This window comes from Gavia stellata, chromosome 5, assembly GCF_030936135.1.
Source record: "Gavia stellata isolate bGavSte3 chromosome 5, bGavSte3.hap2, whole genome shotgun sequence".
Lineage (NCBI taxonomy): Eukaryota > Metazoa > Chordata > Aves > Gaviiformes > Gaviidae > Gavia > Gavia stellata.
Window position 1 is genome coordinate 44,326 of NC_082598.1, and position 17,787 is coordinate 62,112.

General features: G+C 55.9%; 2 protein-coding genes across 2 annotated transcripts in view; both read left to right on the forward strand.

Annotated features, from left to right (window-relative positions):
• Positions 1–229: 229 nt before the first annotated feature.
• LOC132317037 (uncharacterized) lies at positions 230–2,209 on the forward strand. Its single transcript, XM_059817822.1, is given in 5 exon segments — positions 230–328; positions 1,134–1,668; positions 1,671–1,726; positions 1,728–1,878; positions 2,037–2,209. Coding segments are annotated over 5 exon segments (1,014 nt in total).
• Positions 2,210–13,851: 11,642 nt separating this feature from the next.
• M1AP (meiosis 1 associated protein) overlaps positions 13,852–17,787 on the forward strand; it is a 38,685-nt gene continuing 34,749 nt past the window's right edge. Inside the window, exon 1 of the mRNA XM_059817653.1 lies at positions 13,852–13,889. The gene's annotated coding sequence lies outside the window, so the exon portion shown is untranslated. The remainder of the gene's footprint in view (positions 13,890–17,787) is intronic.

The following is a 17,787-nucleotide window of genomic DNA, read 5'->3' on the forward strand; positions in this document are numbered from 1 at the left end:
CTCCCTTCACGGACATGACACACAACTCCAAGGGGGGATTCATCTGACCACCCTGGATACCCACTCTAGGCTGCAGAGGAGAGCCCGTCTTTCACATCTTTCCCATTCCTGAACATATGCTCCTTCCCGGGGAGGACTGGCAAAATCTTCTCTGTTCTTTTTTGTCACGTCGCACTGCAAAGCCATCTTGTCCAAAGGCCACTCATTCTTTCGGGCTGTGGACTGCATGATGGCTGTCAGGACAGACTGGGGATTGAAGAACCCAGCAAGCCACACTGAGGAGGGTAAGGAAAAGTCTCCTGTCCAGGCCTCCAGCTCCTTGACGCGAGTGAGGAGGTCAGCAAACCATGTGCCCAGGCTGGCTGTGGAAGGGTGAGCTCTCTTTATCCAGGACTCGGGCACCGTGTCCAAGAAGAGGGCATTCTGCAGGTTCTCCACGTCACTTGTCATGGTCAGTTCTCCCTGAGTGAGAAAGGGTAGAATTAGCACTGACAACTGTTTAACCTGAACAAAGCCTCCTTGAAAGCAGAGACTGAGCTAGGAAATGTGAAAGAGCATGACATCCTCCACAGTCACAAGTGTTTACGTACTGTGAATTTCTTAATGAGTTTTGGGTTTTCATGAACACCTTCTATCGCATATTCCTGCATCGTCATCTTCCTACTGTAAAAATACTACTTGGAGGAAAAGATGCATTACACAGTGACAATAAGCACTGTGTGAGTTGTCTCAGTGTTGTTTCTGTTCTCTCTCACTGACTGAAGATCTTTATAGGGCGGGAGGAGGAGGAGTGGGAAGACGGCAGCAACAGAGAGCTGTCCCAAGGGGAAGACACCACCTTCTACAACATCTGGGCCAACCCCTTGGTCCCGGAACTCTTCCAGGATGACCACGCTGGTCCCCAGGAGGGGCCCGGCTGGCCCAGCAGCACAGGCACAGAGGCGGCAGGAGAGGCAGACAGCGACCTGCACAGCGTGTCTCCTGCCCCGGCAGGGCTGACGGATGCCGAGCTGGCAGCTTCTGCCCTGGCCGGAGCTCCTGAGGAGGGGCACTGTGCTCCCGGGGCACAAATGGAGGGCAAGGCACCAGCTTCTCCTGTCTTGGGCGAGCAGGCCGGTGCAGCACAGGCAGAGAGCCAAGAACCTGCCCCGCACAGCCCCGCAGCCTATGAGGCAGCTCTGCGGGAGACAGCCCGGTGCCTCGTGAATGAGGCCCTGGGCAAGGCTTTCACTGGGAGCCAGGGACCCAGGCAGCAGCCGGCGCCACAGCGGGACCTGGCACAAAGCATGGATGTGGCAACGGCAGCAAGAACACCAGCAGCACCTCAGGACACCGAGTCTCCCTCGGCTGGAGAGCCTCAGGGAGAGGCCAGCACAGCCCCTCTCATCCCCACGGCATGCCAGGATGGAGAAAACATGGCTTCTCCCATGTCTGGAGACCATCAAGGAGAGGCCAGCACAGCCATTGTCTCCCTGGTAGCACACAAGGATGAAGTGGCTTCTTCAATGCCTCAAAACCCTGCAGCAGACACTGGCACACCCCACCTTGCCCCAGCAGCGGATAACGAAAGAGACCCAGTGGCTTCTCCCTTGGCTCGGGACCCTCAGCAACAGGTGAGCCAGGCACGTGTGGTCAGCAGCGGGCACCCCGAGGTGCCAGAGGCAGACGCAGTGCCTGGGCTGTGTGCGGCAGGGAGATGCCTGATGCTCTCCGTGTCATCCCGCTGACATACCGTCCCTCCCCTACCTGTGCTCTTGCTCTCCCCATGCAGGCGGCCTCAGAGCACAGAGGCGACGCACAGCCCTCCTCCGCCTCCAGGGACATGCCCGAGGATGACCCAGGTACATCCCCGAGTCGAGCACTGCCCCGGCTCTCCCAGTGAGCGGCACCCAGGCCAGGCCGGCAGCACTGTTCACCTGGGGCCTGGCCGTGCCCTGGCCACCCCTCCCTGGGGAAAGCCCTCAGTGGCGAGTGGCAGGCGGGAGCTTGCCTGTCACCCGCCCAGCCCCTTGCCTACAGCTCTCCTTCCCCCACAGGCATGGCCGCCCTCCCGCACACCCCAGCTCGATGGCGATGGCCCTCCTTCTTCAGGAGGGCGCTCAGGGCTCTGCGCACAGCTTTCCGCTGTACCTGCATCATGGGACAGCAAGAGGAACAGCGCCCCGCTGCCAGCACTATGTGTATCTCTGAAGATGGCAGCTGGCCCTGAGCCTGCACAGCATCCAGAAGGAGCAGCAAGGGGAGGCACGCGAGGGATGGGTGCATGGACAGCACCCCAGGCATTCAGCTGCCCTGAGGACATTCTGCTGCCAGCCTCCGCTCGGCTGTGGAAGCTTTCTGAAGCCAATACAAGATGACCATTTTCCCCCAGTGCTCGTCAGTGCCTGTTCCATCTCAGGAGAAAGACAGGCAGGCAGAGCTGGAGAGCCCCTGTGCTCCCTCTTCTCCAGGCTGAGCAGAGCCTACGTCCTTGGCCTCTGCCCGTGCCTCTGGTGCTCCAGCTCCCAACCAGCTGGGGCCTCCGCTGGCCTCACTCCACCGTGGCCGTGTCTGCCGGGACCCGGGCAGCCCCAGCCCACAGCCAGCGCCCAGGCACGGCCTCCCCTGGGCCCAGCGGCGCAGAGGAACCCCTTCCCCACGGTGCCACCCATGCCCTTGCAGCACAGCCTGGGCTGCAGGCCTGTCCTTGCTGCCCGGGCACGCTGCCCACCCCTGTGCGCCTTGGCCTCCGGGGCCTTTCCCACAGCCACTGCTGCTGTCCAGCCACCCGGCCCCAGCCGCACCTCTGCCCATCCCCAGGCCAGTGCTTGGCGCTTGCCTTTGCCAGACTTCCTGGGGTCCCCGGCAGCCCATTCCACTGCTCCAGCCAAGTCCCTCCCAAGAGTAGCCCAACTGCCAGCACCGCCACTGCCACCCCCAGCGCGGGGACCTCCCCTGGCCTGGCTGGCAGCACGATCCCTCGCACGATCCCTCGCACGTTCCACCTCCGAGGAAAGCCACTGAACAAGAGCAGCCCGTCAGGGACCTCCCCTGTAAGCAGCCGCCAGCCAGGCTTGGGACGCCGAGCGCCACCACCCCTGGCGCCCAACCGACCGGCCAATGTACCACCCACCGCTGGTGCTGGTTGCAGAGCCTCCCCTCTCTGCTCAGGGCCCCGGTCGGGGGCAATCCCAGAGGGCCTCAAGCCTGTCTGGCACCATTGGCCCCGGGAAGAGCCCAGCTGGCTCTTCCCAGTCCCCTGCTCCTCCAGCACGTCCCTGGGAACGACATCCAGGAGCGGTTGTGCCACCACCTTCCTGGGGTCAGAGCAGCCTGGAGGTTCTCCCACCGCTCCTCCTCACCTTTCTGGAAGACGGCTCTGGCAGTTGCTCTGATTGCCAGGAGCCTCCCCAGACCAGCAGGCCCTTCCAGAGAGCAGAGTGTGGCCTCGCACTGGCACGGCACGGCTCCCCTCAGCCCTGCGATGCTGCCCAGCCAGTCACACAGCCATTTGGTAAACGGTTTAATCCATACACTGAAAGGACCACTGCCAGCCCAAGCTGCAGTTCACCTGCTGCTCTGCTTGGCCGCCAGTCTCTTGTCTCTCTCTTCAGCAATGGTCAGGCGGATGCCCTTTCCACAGACACAGAGAGAGAGAGACAGACAGACAAAAAAGCAACAAACAGGGCAGGGAGGGAGGAATGAAAGAACAGGGACAGGGAGCCGGGACGACAAATGATGGGGGGAAGGTGGACAGGTACAGAGCACAAACCAAACCACAAAGCTACACAGTCTGCAGGGCTGTTTCACACTCACATTTTCTCTATCACAGCTTCTCCACAGCATTTTTTAGCCCTTCTTAAATACGTCATCCCAGAGGCACTATCAGCATTGCTGATGGGCTCAGCTTTGACCAGCAGCAGAGCGGTCTCTGAGCTGGAACTGGCTGCATCCAACACGGGGCAGTTCCTGGTGTCTCCTCACAGAACCCAGCCCTGCAGCCCCTACCCGCCCCAGCTAACAAGACAATACAACAGCCAGCTGCTACGGGACAAAGAGGGGGGACTGAAGAATAGGGAAAGGGAGCCACAGAGAAAGACAAAGGCAGAGCGGAAGAAAAAAAAAAAATAGCAATGGGCTACAGGCCAGAGAGGAGGAAGGGACCGGGAAGCAGACCGAGAGAGATGGAGAAGAGCAAAGAATAGTGATGGGCCACAGGGCAGAGAGGGAGGAGTTAAAAAAAGGGGACAGTGAGGTGGACAGAGAGAGACTGAGAAACACCAGAAAAACCTCAATGAGCTAAAATGGCAGAGACAAAGGAACTAAAAAACAGGGACAGGGAGCCAAACGGAGAGAGAACGGTAAAGGAAAAAAACAGGCTATAGGCTAGAGAGGGAAGAAATTAAAACACAGGGACAGGGACCTGGAATGAGAAAATCTAAGACAGAAAAAGTGTATCTAGAATACAGGGCAGAGAGAGAGGAATTTAAAAATAGGGACATGGTGCCAGACAGAGAGAGGTGTGGGGGGTGGGAATTGTGAAGGGCTAAAAGGCAGGCAGGGAGGAAATAAAAAAGATTGGGACAGGAAGACAGACAGACAGATGGATGGGGAAAGACAAAAATAGCGATGGGCTGCAGGACAGAGACAGAGGATAAAAAAAGAGTGAGGGGGAACAGGGCAGAAGCACAGAGAGAAGAAGATAGAGAGGTAGAATGACAGGGGAAGAGGGAGACTTGGAGAAGAAGAGAGGGAGAGGTCCAGGGAAGCAGAAAAAAATGACAGCAGTGAGAGAAAGAGAAGGGGGGGGGAGGCGCAGGGCGGGACTGGGATGCAGAAGAGGGGCGACAGGGCCCCAGGACTCAACGCAGCTCCCGCTCTCGGAGCTGCTGGGAGAATTTGACAGTTCAGACGTGTCTTTCTCTGTCTCTCTCTCCCCCTCTCTTCCTCCTCTGTGGCTCCGGTTGCTTGACTGTCGTCCACCTAAAAGTCTAGATTGGCATCCTACAGCCCTTACAACGTGAGGCTTCCCAGATACATAGCCTCACACGCGCACACGCTCCATAACCGTCCCGTGCTTTTGCTTACATGTAGAGACCCTGCCGTGCACACTGGTGATCCGATCTGCTGAGGACTACGCTAAGAGGGATCCTTCCTCACCTGGAGAGGCAGGCTCTCTCCTGTCCGCAGCTGGAGGCGGCTGTCAGCTGGATCCCCTGGGTTTTATTCTTCAGGCACTTTACCTTTTTCTGGCCTCTCCAGCTTCAGCCACGGCAGCTCCTACCCACAGTCAGTAAGCCCTCCAGCTGTCCCTTTTCGCCCAAGCTGCTACGAGGATGAGGGCAAAGGCAAGCCACACAAACCTGAGCCAGATGCGTGAACAACATCCCCGGAGACAAACCGACAACCAAGTCCTCAGTGCTGCCTCTGGGAGAGGGAAAGAACAAGCAGCTGTTATCCCTAGCGATTACGGTAGCTCTCCTCAGGCAGGAAGCCCTCCTGCTGCAGGCGCTCGTGGAGCCGCTGCTCTTTCCCCAAACTCATGCTAATGGCACCTGCGTTTATGGAGAATAAAGCGTATTCAAGGGCCAGCTCCCTGCCCTGAGGACAGGCCTCGGGGGTAGTCTGTGGCTGCGGGACAGGCTTCAGGGCAGGCGCCAGAGCTGGGGGCAGCAGCTGCAGAGGGTGAGCAGAGCTGGAGGAGTTTTGCTGAGTTGGGGAGGCACCCAGCACCTTTTCCAGGGGGTGGGAAGGCCTCCAGGTACCTGGAGGGGTGGGGGCAGCCATCTCCCGCCCCTCTTCCTGCTTCCTCTCCACCAGCTCTCCAAAAATGCCTGGGAGCTGCCTCCATGGGGACTGACTCCAACTGACCGTCAACCTGTTGCGCTGCTCGGTTGGAAACATCCTTGCAGCAGCTCATCAGCTCTCTCACACAGGCATGCCACAGCAGCACCATCCCCTGGGGCTGCAGCCCTTCTACACGGAGGGGCTGTAGCTCAGCCCCTGAACGGCTGCTGACGGCACCCGCGTCGTTAAGGGAGAACCAAGCGCATTCGAGGGCCAGCTTGCCGCCATCATGACAGGGCTTGGGGCAGCCTGGGGCTACGGGACAGGCCTCAGGGGAGGTGCCGGCGCTGGGGGCAGCTGCGGGGCCGGGGGAGGCTCGGGGGGAGGTCTGGCGAGTCGGGGGGCAGCCGGTGGCTGCGCCTGGGCGGGTGTCCGCCTCCTTCCCCTCTGCCGGCTCTCGGCTGGCTCCCGGGGGCTGCCCGGGCCCCGCTCGCCTCCAGCTGACCGGCAGCCTGCCGCAGCGGGCGGTTGGCAGCCTCCCGCCCCGCCACCCCCGGGCACGAGACACCCCCGCAGGCGCCCAAGGCCTCGCGCCTCACCGGCGGCCTCGGCCCTCGCCCACCACAGGGAGGCGGCGGCAGCACTGCCGCACGCCTGCCTGGCACCGGCACCGGCGCCGCGCCCAGCACCCGCCGACAGCGCGCACGTCGGGCGGCAGCGGCGGTTCCTTCCCGGGGGGCAGCACCTCGCAGGCACCGCGGGAGCCCATCGCCCCCACCGGCACGCGGCCGCGCACCCGCGGCGCCCCGCCTGCAGTACCGGCGGTGTTCGCCAGGCGGCAGCAGTGAGCACGGGCTGCGCCACACCGCGCATGCGGGAAGTCGGACCCGCGGCATAGACTTGCGGTCGCCAGGCAACAGCAGCGCGCGGCGGCCCGCACCAGCACGCATGCGCGGCGCGCGACTTGCGGGACGGGACGCCGGGAGGCGCCCCACCGCGCATGCGCCGCCGTGACACGCACGCACCGCCTGTCGGGAAGCGGGCACCGCAGAAAACCACGCGAAAGCGGCAACAAAGACGACACCTCGCGCCGCGCAGCGGGGGCCGCGCCGGTAGCAAAGACTACGCCTCCCTGCACGCGCCCGAGAGCGATGCGGCTGCCCGGCAGCCGAGTCCGCCAAAACTACACCTCCCGGCGTGCACTGGCAAACACAGCACGGCCGCCCGGCAGCCCCCTGCCGGAAGACTGCGCCTCCCGGCGTGCTCCGCGAACCACCCCCGCCGACAGGCAGCTCCCGGCATGCGCCGGAGGCAGCCCGCCCTGCTGTCTGACCCTGCAGGGACACCGTACCCGCCCTCCGCCGCACCCGGAAGCCCCCACGGGACGGGAGCGCTCCCCAGCGCTGCTCCGGGCTGCCCAGCTCCGACACGGCGCGGCCCCCCGCCCCGCAAGTGTTTATTCATTAAGGCACAGAAGTCCCGAGGGCGACTGTGCTCTGGGCCTCGGTGCCGGTACACTCACCCTTCCCCGGGGTTCCCGGGTGTAGCGCATGCGCGGTGGCTGCTTCTCGTCCCTCTTTGCTGCCAACTGGTAGTAAAGGTGCGGTACTGCAGTCCGAGCGATCCGCATGCGCAGTGTTGCTTTTTTTGCCGCGCTCGCGGCTTCTCTCATGTGACCGAAGTCCGATACTGCAGACGGGTTCCGCGCATGCGCGCTGTCTCCTTTTTGGACGCTCTCTCTCCTGCCACCTTGTGACCATAATGCGGTACTGCAGCCTGGACGCCACGCATGCGCAGTGGCTGGGTTCTCTCCGCCCTCTCTGTTGCCACCGTGTGATTAAGATGCAGTACTGCAGCTCAGGCCCTGCGCATGCGCATTGGCTGCTATTCAGACTCGCTCGCTGCTGCCGCCCTGTGACCAAAGTGCGGTACTGCAACCGGGCGTCGCGCACGCGCAGTGGCGGGTTTTTGTCCGCGCTCGCTGCTGCCCCCCCCCCCCCCCCGCTACGTCGCACCCGCCAGCCCCGCCGAGGCGCGAGCGCAGCCCCGCTCTCCCCAGCGCTGCTCCGGGCTGATCGCGCCGCCCGGGTCCGACACGGCGCGGCACCCCCAAACCCCCGCCGCTCCGTGCCTCCGACACGGCCCCCGCCGGCCCCGCCATCTTCCCCGGGGCTGTCCCGCCGGTCCACTGCGCAGCCCCGCCGCCGGACCCAGTGCCCCCCCCTCCGCAGGGGCTCCCTGGCCCCCAGCGAACCCCCCGCACCCGCCCCGGCACTTGGCAGAGGCGCCCCCCCCACCCCCTGGGCCACCACCGCCCGGGACGTTCGTGGTCCAAAAGGGACGCCCTGCCCCGCTCACCTTTTCTCCCGCGCCGCAGCCGCAGCCTGGCCACGCTCGGCGACCGCTCCGCTCCTCCTGCGGCTCACAGCGACCCCGCCACGGCCACCCGGGGCGGGGCAGCACCGGCGGCAGCCCCTCCCCAGCAGCCCCTTTAAAGGGAGGGGCCATCACCAGCAGCCTCACTGGCCCCACCTGGGGCTCCCCCAGCCCCCCCGCAGCTGGAAGGAGCCCAGCGGGAACAGGGGCCATCGCCCCACCCTCACGGCATGTCACCTCCTCCCCCGGGCTCTGTCACAGCCCCTCACCCAGTGCAAAGGGAGTGCAAAGGAGAGGGCAAAAGTGTTTATTCAGCCATAGACATACCCCGTCCTGGGAGCCAGTCTGCTCCGGGGCTCCGGGCCCCGGACCCCCCTGCCCCGGGGCACCTGGCCGCGGGTGTAGCGAGGGAGCCTGAGGCAGGGAACGGGACGGCGAGGGAAAGACGGAAAAGACAGGGACAAGAAAAATGGCAGAGGCTCAGCTAGAGGGGAAAAAAAGGGAGCAGGACAGAGATGGAGAAAGAAGGAGCAGGGACAGAGGAAGAGAGGCAGAAAGAGGGAGAGGGAGCAGGACAGAGAAAAATAAGGACAGGGAGCAGGATGGAGAAAAAAACCTCGGATGGGCAGCACGACAGAGAGGGATTAAATAGAATACGGGCAGGGAGCAGGACAGAGCAACAGAGAATAAAAAGGAGAGGAAGCAGGACTGAAACTGGGGCGGGGGAGAAGGACAGATGGAAAGACAGAGGGAGAGAGGGTCAGGGAGCAGGACACTGGGACAGGATGAGAAAAAGAGGGGCAGGGAGCAGGAGAGTGGTAGAGACACAAGAAGGACAGACAGACAAAGAGGGAGACAAGGACAGAGACAGAGATAAGGGGCGGGGGGAGAGAGAGAAAGACAGGGGCAGGGAGCAGCAGAGAGGGATGGAGAAGGAGAGGGATGGGGAGCGGGACAGAGGATTATAAAAAGTGAGATGAGGAAGAAGGAGTGAGGAGCAGAGACAGAAAGGTACTGGGAAAAGGATGAGAAGGAGGAAGAAATAGGGTCAGGGGGCAGGAGAAAAAGACAGGAGATGAAGAAGGAAGGAAGGATAAAGATGCGGACAGGGAGTGGGATACATGGAGAGAGAAAAAGTAGGCCAGAGAACAGGGGAGAAGGATTGAGTAACATATAGAGAGGTGCAGACTGGGACAAAGAGATGGAGAATGTAAAACAGCAATGGGCTGGAGGACCTGTTTCTGACAACCTGTCACGCTCCTGATGTCACTTCCATGGCCTAAAAAATGGGACATGGCACAGGACAAAGGAATGGGTGAGTGAAAGAAAAGGCACAGGGAACTTTTTAAAAAGAGAAAAAGAAAAAACAAGAGAGCGCAAAATAGTGATGGGGAATGGTATAGGCATGGGGAGCTGGACAGAACAAGAGAGGAACAAGAGAGACAGGGCACTGGACAGAAGGTGAGAGGAAAAAAGGAACGGAAAGCTGGATATAACACAACACATAAAGGTGTGTATGGGTACCCAGAACACAGAATTGGTCTTGAATCTGGTCCACGGTGGAGGAGAGAAAGCTTTGACTGCTTTGGTTGTCTGGCTTTTTCAAATCAACAGTGAACCTAAGTTAACTCCTGTGCCTGTGGCATGAAAAGGGGAAAGACATTGCTACATGATGTATAACAGGTTGATCTTCTATGCAAGTATCAACACATTGCCTTCCCCTGCTGCGTTTCTGGGGTATTGTACAGTATTTTCATTGGTCATGAATAAATGCATTTGAAGAGCTCATACTATTACTGACTTCAGGTGGTTTTGGTTTGAAAGAAAACCAAGAAAACACCGCACTGGAGGTGATTCCATTTTAATAGTCTCTGAATGTCCAATATTTGAAAGGAAAAATAATGGGGTAAGTGCAGGAGTATGTGGCTATTACCAACAGAAGCAGCGTTAGTAAGCTCCATGGTCACTGGCTCTGTGCCAAGTCCCAGCAAACAGCAATGTGGGAAGTGCTGTGCGGTGAACAATTGCACTCCTGTGTTTTTCATAGATATGAAGACCTATCACATACAATGCTCCAATTTCAAAGCACGTACAAGGAAGAGGGAAAAAGGATTTTTCTTTCCAGAACTTATTTATGGAAAGCCTAGTTGACGATATTTCAAAATTGAAAAAAGAACATTCTGTGCTTCCGTGGAAACTGAACAGTTAATAATTACTGGCTACTTTTCCTACCCTTTAGATGCATTTAAGGCATCCAAACCCTGAAGAACAGCAGCATTAGGCACCGATTAACATACAGCAAACTTGAGAGTGAATGTGAAAAAAACAAACAAAATTAAAAAAAAAAGAGTAACTCAGGAGTGGAGGGTGTACCTTAAAAAGAAATCAGAAGAGCAGAGATCAGGCAGAGGGTTTCATTCCTGCTTTTGCTTTCATTGCAGTGCCTAAATGTACATTCAAGGTCCCATGTCGGGGGAAAAGCTGTACCCCTCTGGAGAGGCATAAGGGGAGCCCTTTGGAGCTAAGTAACTGCATCCCTCCTGCACTGCAGGAAGCACCCTGGGAGCAAGAACTGGGAGCCCTTTGCACATCAGTCCTCACTGACAGGGCTTGTGACCAGCAAGAGACTAATGGATGGCTTCCCTGCCAAAATTTCATGAAGCTTGTCAAAGGAACAAACTTGTAGTGCTTACCTCCCCAATCCATGCCTCACACAGTGACCAGTGTAAGTACGGCGAAAGATACCATGGCAGCATGGAATAATGTACGAAAAGCACAGACGGGATGGGACAGGCTCTAGCAAAGCTGCTGGTTTGCCCTGCCACCTCTCTGAAGCTTGGCCACCCTGCTTGTACGTACTCCAGCGAACTCCGATGGGAGAAGCAGTTTGCCTCATCACCCCTGGCAAAGCGCCTTTCTCCAGGTAATAAAATTGATGCTTGGATTGCCACATCTCCATTCTGTTAGGTAACAATGGGCTGGTCGCTGGTAGCAAATCACAACAGCTGTCTTACAGGATTTCAGTAATTTTTAGAAGCACAATTTCAGTAATTTTTAGAAGCTTATATATACATCCAAAATGTATGAAGCATTTTATGTACAGCAACAGCATACTACCTACTTGTCTCAGAGGCCTTTCACTGGAAGTTTTTATCCCATCCCCAGTGAAATCCTATCCAGTATACTATGTAAAGTGAAGGGATGCAGAGAATATTTAACAAACTTTGCATAATCCTCCAGAAAACAGATGCTTGTTATTCTCTTTAATGTAACTACTCAAATTCCGAACAACTACTGCAGAACAATAACACACCCCTTGGAGCCTGTTAAACTTTACGATATTCACACCAAGTCTGATTTGCCCTCCTCACGTAGACCAAACAGTGCCCCCCGTATCGTACCATCTCCTCTCCTCTTTCCCCAGGTTTCTCAGAGCACACGCTGGTCCTTTGACTTCAGCATGTGCTAACGAGGAAAAATGCGGAGTAGGAGCGGCATATGGGTCTGGACCTATACATGGCCTCTGTGGGGAACAGTGATAAGGATGGCATGATGGATATGGGCTCTGAGCAAGGCCACGTCTTGGCTCTCAGCAGCGTAGCCTGCCTCAGGGGATCGTCCTGCCAGCCACTCATCGCCAGAGACCCTGGCCCCGTGGAAGCGTAACCTTTGCAAGCAAGAGGTGGGTGGGGAAGACAGGCCAGAGCCAGGGAAAAGGTAGGGAATCCCAAAGTAACTCTATTTCTGAAGCTATTTGAACCATTGATTACATCTGAAATTGTTGTAAGTGGAACTAATAGCAAATAAATAATTTTTATATTTACATAGTTAATCAAAATTATACAAAAATGCATATATTTTAGGTGTTTTCTAATGTGTGATTACTACATATTTTAACTGAACTATTCTAACTATAATTACTAGACTAAGTTATAGACAACTCTGAGTGGGCTCAGGTATTTTCTAGTGATTAGAACATGGCTATTCTTATGAAGGCATTCTAATTAATTCTAATTCTAATTCTACAACTTCCTCAAGGGGGGCAGCCGAGGAAGAGGAGCTGACCTCCTCTCTCTGGTGACCAGCCATAGGACACGAGGAAATGGAATGAAGCTGTGACAGCAGAAGTTTAGGTCTGATGTTAGGAAAAGGTTCTTCACCGAGAGGGTGGTCGGTCACTGGAACAGGCTCCCCAGGGAAGTGGTCATGGCACCAAGACTGTCAGCATCAAGGAGCGTCTGGACAACGCTCTTAGTCATATGGTTTAGTGTTATCATACATGTATCATGACACCAGTGAAAAAGTCAACAGGCTAAGCTTAAAAACTAGTTCTTCAGAAGTGTTGGGAGCTACATCACCATGGGTTTTCCCCCACCATACCACATTAGCAGTAATAAAGAATCCAAGGTACCATGTTTGTTGGTAGCTCTGATGATGGTATCAATGCTACTCATTTTTGTTAGACCATTCCTTGTGCTACACAACAAGAAAACCACTTTTATGCACAAATACCTCTGCAGTTGGAAAATGGTGGAGAAAAACAGAGCTATGGGGAGGAGAGGCAGTCTTGTGCCTTAGGTGGATGAAAAACATATTAAAACACTTTGAGTCTCCTCTACAATGTGAGAATCTCGGTCAAAAACCTGTCAGACCATCAAGTCCAACCATCAACTAATCCCCCCATGCCCACTAAACCATGTCCCGCAGTGCCACATCCACACGTTGCTTGAACACCTCCAGGGATGGGGACTCCACCACCTCCCTGGGCAGCCTCTTCCAGTGTCTCACCACTCTCTCAGTTAAGAACTTTTTCCTAATATCCAGCCTGAACCTCCCCTGGCACAACTTGAGGCCATTTCCTCTGTCCTAACACTTGTCACTTGGGAGAAGAGACCAGCACCCACCTCCCCACAACCCCCTTTCAGGCAGTTGCAGAGAGCGATGAGGTCTCCCCTCACCTCCTCTTCTCCAGACTGAACAACCCCAGCTCCCTCAGCCGCTCCTCATCAGACTTGTGCTCCAGACCCCTCACCAGCTCCGTCGCCCTTCTCTGGACACGCTCCAGCACCTCAGTGTCCTTCCTGGAGTGAGGGGCCCAAACCTGAACACAGGATTCGAGGTGCGGCCTCTGAAATCCCCTCAGAAAAAGGCCGTTTTTCCTTTGAACCGCCGTTTCCTAACAGCCGAGAGGTCCGGGGCACGGAGAAAAGAGACAGCTGCCCTGAGGCAGCGGTGACTGCCGCCCTCCTCCCTCTCCAGCCTCACGGGCCCCGCTGCCGACCGGCGCGTGCCCACAGGCGCCCAGGCGGGCCTGCAGACGCCCACGCGTGCCTCCGCCTCCGCCTCCGCCTCCGCCTCCGCCTCCGCCTCCGCCTCCGCCTCCGCCTCCGCCTCCGCCTCCGCCTCCGCCTCCGCCTCCGCCTCCGCCTCCGCCTCCGCCTCCGCCTCCGCCTCCGCCTCCGCCTCCGCCTCCGCCTCCGCCTCCGCCTCCGCCTCCGCCTCCGCCTCCGCCTGCCTGGCCACGTCCGGGCGCGCCCGCCCGCCAGCGCGCCTGCCCCTGCCCACCTTGCGCGCGCGCCGGCGAGGGCGTGCGGCGCGGCCCCGGCCGGAGCGAGTAGGGTCCAGCCCAGCGCCCCGCCCGGGCGGGCGCCCCGCCGGAGGCGGCCCGGGGCGGCGACAGGGGGAGCCGTCCGTCCGCCGGCGTTGCTGCGCCGCTGCCGGGCACCTCTGCCGGCCCTGCTGCGCAGGTAACCCCAGCGCCGGCCGCCACCCGCCCGTGCAGGGCCCCCCCTCGCCCCACAGGCCCGGCATGGCTGCCGTGGCGGCGCCTCGCAGGCCTGGACGGGGTGCTGCCGGCTGGCCGGTGCCCCGGCCCAGCGTGGCCGCCACGGGCACGTCCCCAGCAGCGGGGCCCTGCTGTGCCCAGCGTGGTTGCCACGGGCACGTCCCCTGTGGGCAGGCTCCCCATGGATGGGGAGAAGCTCCCTCCTGACCCTCCTCCCAGTGTGTCTGTAGACCTGGCACTCGGGGACGTGGTTTAGCGGTGGGCTTGGTAGCATTAGGTTAATGGTTGGACTCATTGATCTTTTCCAACGTAAACGATTCTGTGATTTGTTTCTGGAGGAGGAATGGCACAGGCAGCGTTCCACCCGTGTCATCCAGCCTGCCCATTTGCTGTGAAACCTGCCATGTTAAGCATGTGCCCTTCTGCAGCGGGCACCCCCGTGGGCAGAGCAGAGAGGGTCTGCCGTTACCACAGCACTGCAGCAGAACAGACCTGGCTGGCGGTGGGGGAGGCTGCCTGGTTTAGAGACCGCAACTGCCACAGCCGCCTTGACACTTCCTCCTACTCAGGTGGGACATGTAGTTAAAGCGTGCAGATGTTACTGTGCCGGTCTTGTGGGCCAGAGGACAAGGGCAGCAGGCTGGTGTGTGCTGTATTCCCTTGTTCTGAGTATCCAGTCACAGGGCTCGTGGATGAGGTAGTATTGCTTTTCTAAAGCTCTCTACAATTACCTGAAAGGGGGTTGTGGTGAGGTGGGTGTTGGTCTCTTCTCCCAAGTGACAAGTGACAGGACAAGAGGAAATGGCCTCAAGTTGCGCCAGGGCAGGTTTAGGCTGGATATTAGGAAAAATGTCTTTCCTGAGGGAGTGGTGAAGCACTGGAAGAGGCTGCCCAGGGAGGTGGTGGAGTCACCATCCCTGGAGGTGTTCAAGGAACATGGGGACGAGGCACTGCGGGACATGGTTTAGTGGGCATGGTGGTGTTAGTTGATGGTTGGACTTGATGATCTGACAGGTCTTTTCCAACCTTAGTGATTCTGTGATGCTGTGTGATTCTGTGAAAAAAAACCAGTACAGGAAATATGAACCTATGAGAATGTTACAGTGAGACTGGAATTTAGAGACTCAGAGGTCCCATCCAGGATACAAGGCGTTTGGGTTGTAGCACGCAATCTAAACACACAGAACTGTGTTTGTAAGCAGTGGGCATACATTAGTATTGTAGGGATTTTATTGATTAACAAGATTTGTTATTAACATGTCATTAACACATAAATTGTGCTTTCTGCCACTTGTGTCCAGTAAAATTTGTTCCTTCTTTTATAAAACCTCTCGAGGACAACTTCCAGACTTGAAAAATCCTAAGCTACACCTTAGGAAAATTGAAAGCCATTAAAAAAATAGGCATTCTAAATTATGCACTTCAGTTTATCATCTGACTTTAAAGTATTGCATATTCCCAATTGTCATATATGACAAATGCCATTCAGTAGTGATGGGGAAGTATCAGTTCCATTATAAATTTGTGAGATGCCATCTGAAATGTTTTGTGTAATTTGAATAAAATATGAACAGAAGTGAAATATGTACAGAAATGCTCAAACTGGAGCAGCTGCAGAGAAGAGTTACTAGGATAACTGGGGAAATACAGAGCCCGTTTTATGAGCTGTAACTAGAAAAGCCTTGCCTCTTGAAAAGGCATGGTGAAGCTGAGCAGGGGTATGATTCTTTTCTGCAAATATGTAAAATTTGCAGGAGAAAAGTTAGGGAAGGAAAGGATAATGCTGGCACAAGAACAATGGTGTAACAATGGCCAGACACCGCACGTTTAGGGTGGAAATTACTGGAAGGTTTCTCATCACTAGAGCGCTGAGGTTTAGGAGCAGCCTGTCAAGAGAAACAGCGGGACAGGAAGCCCTAGCTACTTTAAAAGTGAGTCTTGACCAGTTAGCAAGGAAACCGCATGACATGCTAACTGTGATATTAAGGAAAGTTTCACTGACCAATCCCGTATTCCTAATACAGCATGACTTTAGTGTCTTACACATCCTATCATGAGACTGCTTCTAGCATAACCTGAAATCATACCACTTGAGATAAATTGCATCAGCTTTTTTGCAACCTTCAATAGAGTGTCAAGTGCTTTGGAGGTAGGAAGGAGGAAGAGTAAGGAGACGCAGCCCTCTGCTATATTATTCTGCCCAGGAGCTGACAGAAGCCCTTTTGTTTTTTTCTTTGTTTCCTGCACCAATTTTTATTTGGTAGAGGAAAGTGGTTTGAAGAGGGAGAGATTGGAGCAGGGGACTGGCTGCTCTCCACAGCATTGTCCCCTGCCAAACTGCGGGTTTCCTTTGTAAATCTAGTCATGAGTTTTGCTGTGAAGCAACGTTATCGCCTGCTAGGTCTTCTGTGTTACTGTACAGCTCGTGGGGCAACTGCTTAGGAAGGGCGGCTGTAGTGTCTGGGGAATCAATCTGCACGGCAGGCCAGTGTGTACAGCAGTACACACCAGAAGTACTGGACACCTGAGGATGCAGGCTTCGGGATCTGTGAGGATGTCTTCCTGCTCTCCTCTACCAGCTTCTGCCTCCCCACGGGGCAGATTTGAGAGGAGCAGCTGTTCTAAACCTCCTTCCCAAAACCCTCCCCACAGCAGTTCTGTCTGATTCAGCCTCTTGCTGTCCACAGTCCAGCAGAATTTGGTGTTGATGGAGAAAGAGAAGACTGGCTTCTTCGGTCTGACGTTTGTGATTTCAGCCTGGCTTTTGGTCCTTCAGGTGCAAGCCCTGTTCAGCCACGGCTGGGAAGATCCTGTGCAGAACCCAGACCACAGTGTTAGATTTCTGGGTCTAACCCTGAGCAAGGAATTACCTCAGCTGGCCAGGTGGGAGTAGAGAAAGGAAAGCGGTATCTTAAATGCTACCCTCTTTGGCATGTAAACGCTCAGGTCTAGGTTACTGTGAGGCAGCTGCTTCCACTGAGGATGCACACACCAGAGTTCTCTCCTGGTGCCATTAACTAAATTGCTGCATTCAAAAAACAAGAAGAGATCACTCCTCTGCTGCAGCTGATGTGGTTATTGCCACTAATCATTTCATACACTGGATTAATGGCTAGAAAAGACATCTGAAATGTGCGAGGTATGGATTCAATGCTGTTCTCAGGGTGAAGAGTTCACCTAAGATACCCTACCTCTCAGAAAAGTGTCCTGGCCATCAGGTTAAAGGATATTTCAAGGGGTGATGGAAGGGAAATAACAGTCCCCTCTTGCTCCATCCTGTTTCATTGTGTTGAAAAGGATTCAAGAAGTCTTGTGTCTGTCTGTAAAGCATTACTATGGAGGACAATTCTTGTCTGCTCTGATACGTGTGTGTATTTCACAATTTCACGTGCACTTACTAAAGCACCCTCAGCGATGATTGCCTGTCTACAGTTATGTTTTGAGGCTTATGAATTATGCAGGTTTTTATCCGTTTAGTGTGTATGTTGACTTCATATCATTCTAGTTTCTGAATCAAGATGCCAGGCAAGACAGTATATGCCCTCTGAGGCTTCATTAATCATACATATAATCTCATCAAAAAGATATTACAATACCTAAAAACTTTTTATTTTGAGAGTTCCAGCACATCACTCAAACAGAAGTCCCTCGTGATAACACGGCTTTCCTCAGAGCATTCTTGATGGGTTTTATGAGTTGGCTGGTTGTTCTATAGGGGCACTTGGGCACATGCATTATGCATCATGCATCAGCTTGTCCTTGTTTTGCCTTATCTGTCAACACACTGGTTGATAAGCATTCACAATCATTTGCTGCATCACTTTTAGTGATTCAGAGTTAGAAAATACCTTTTTCTAAGC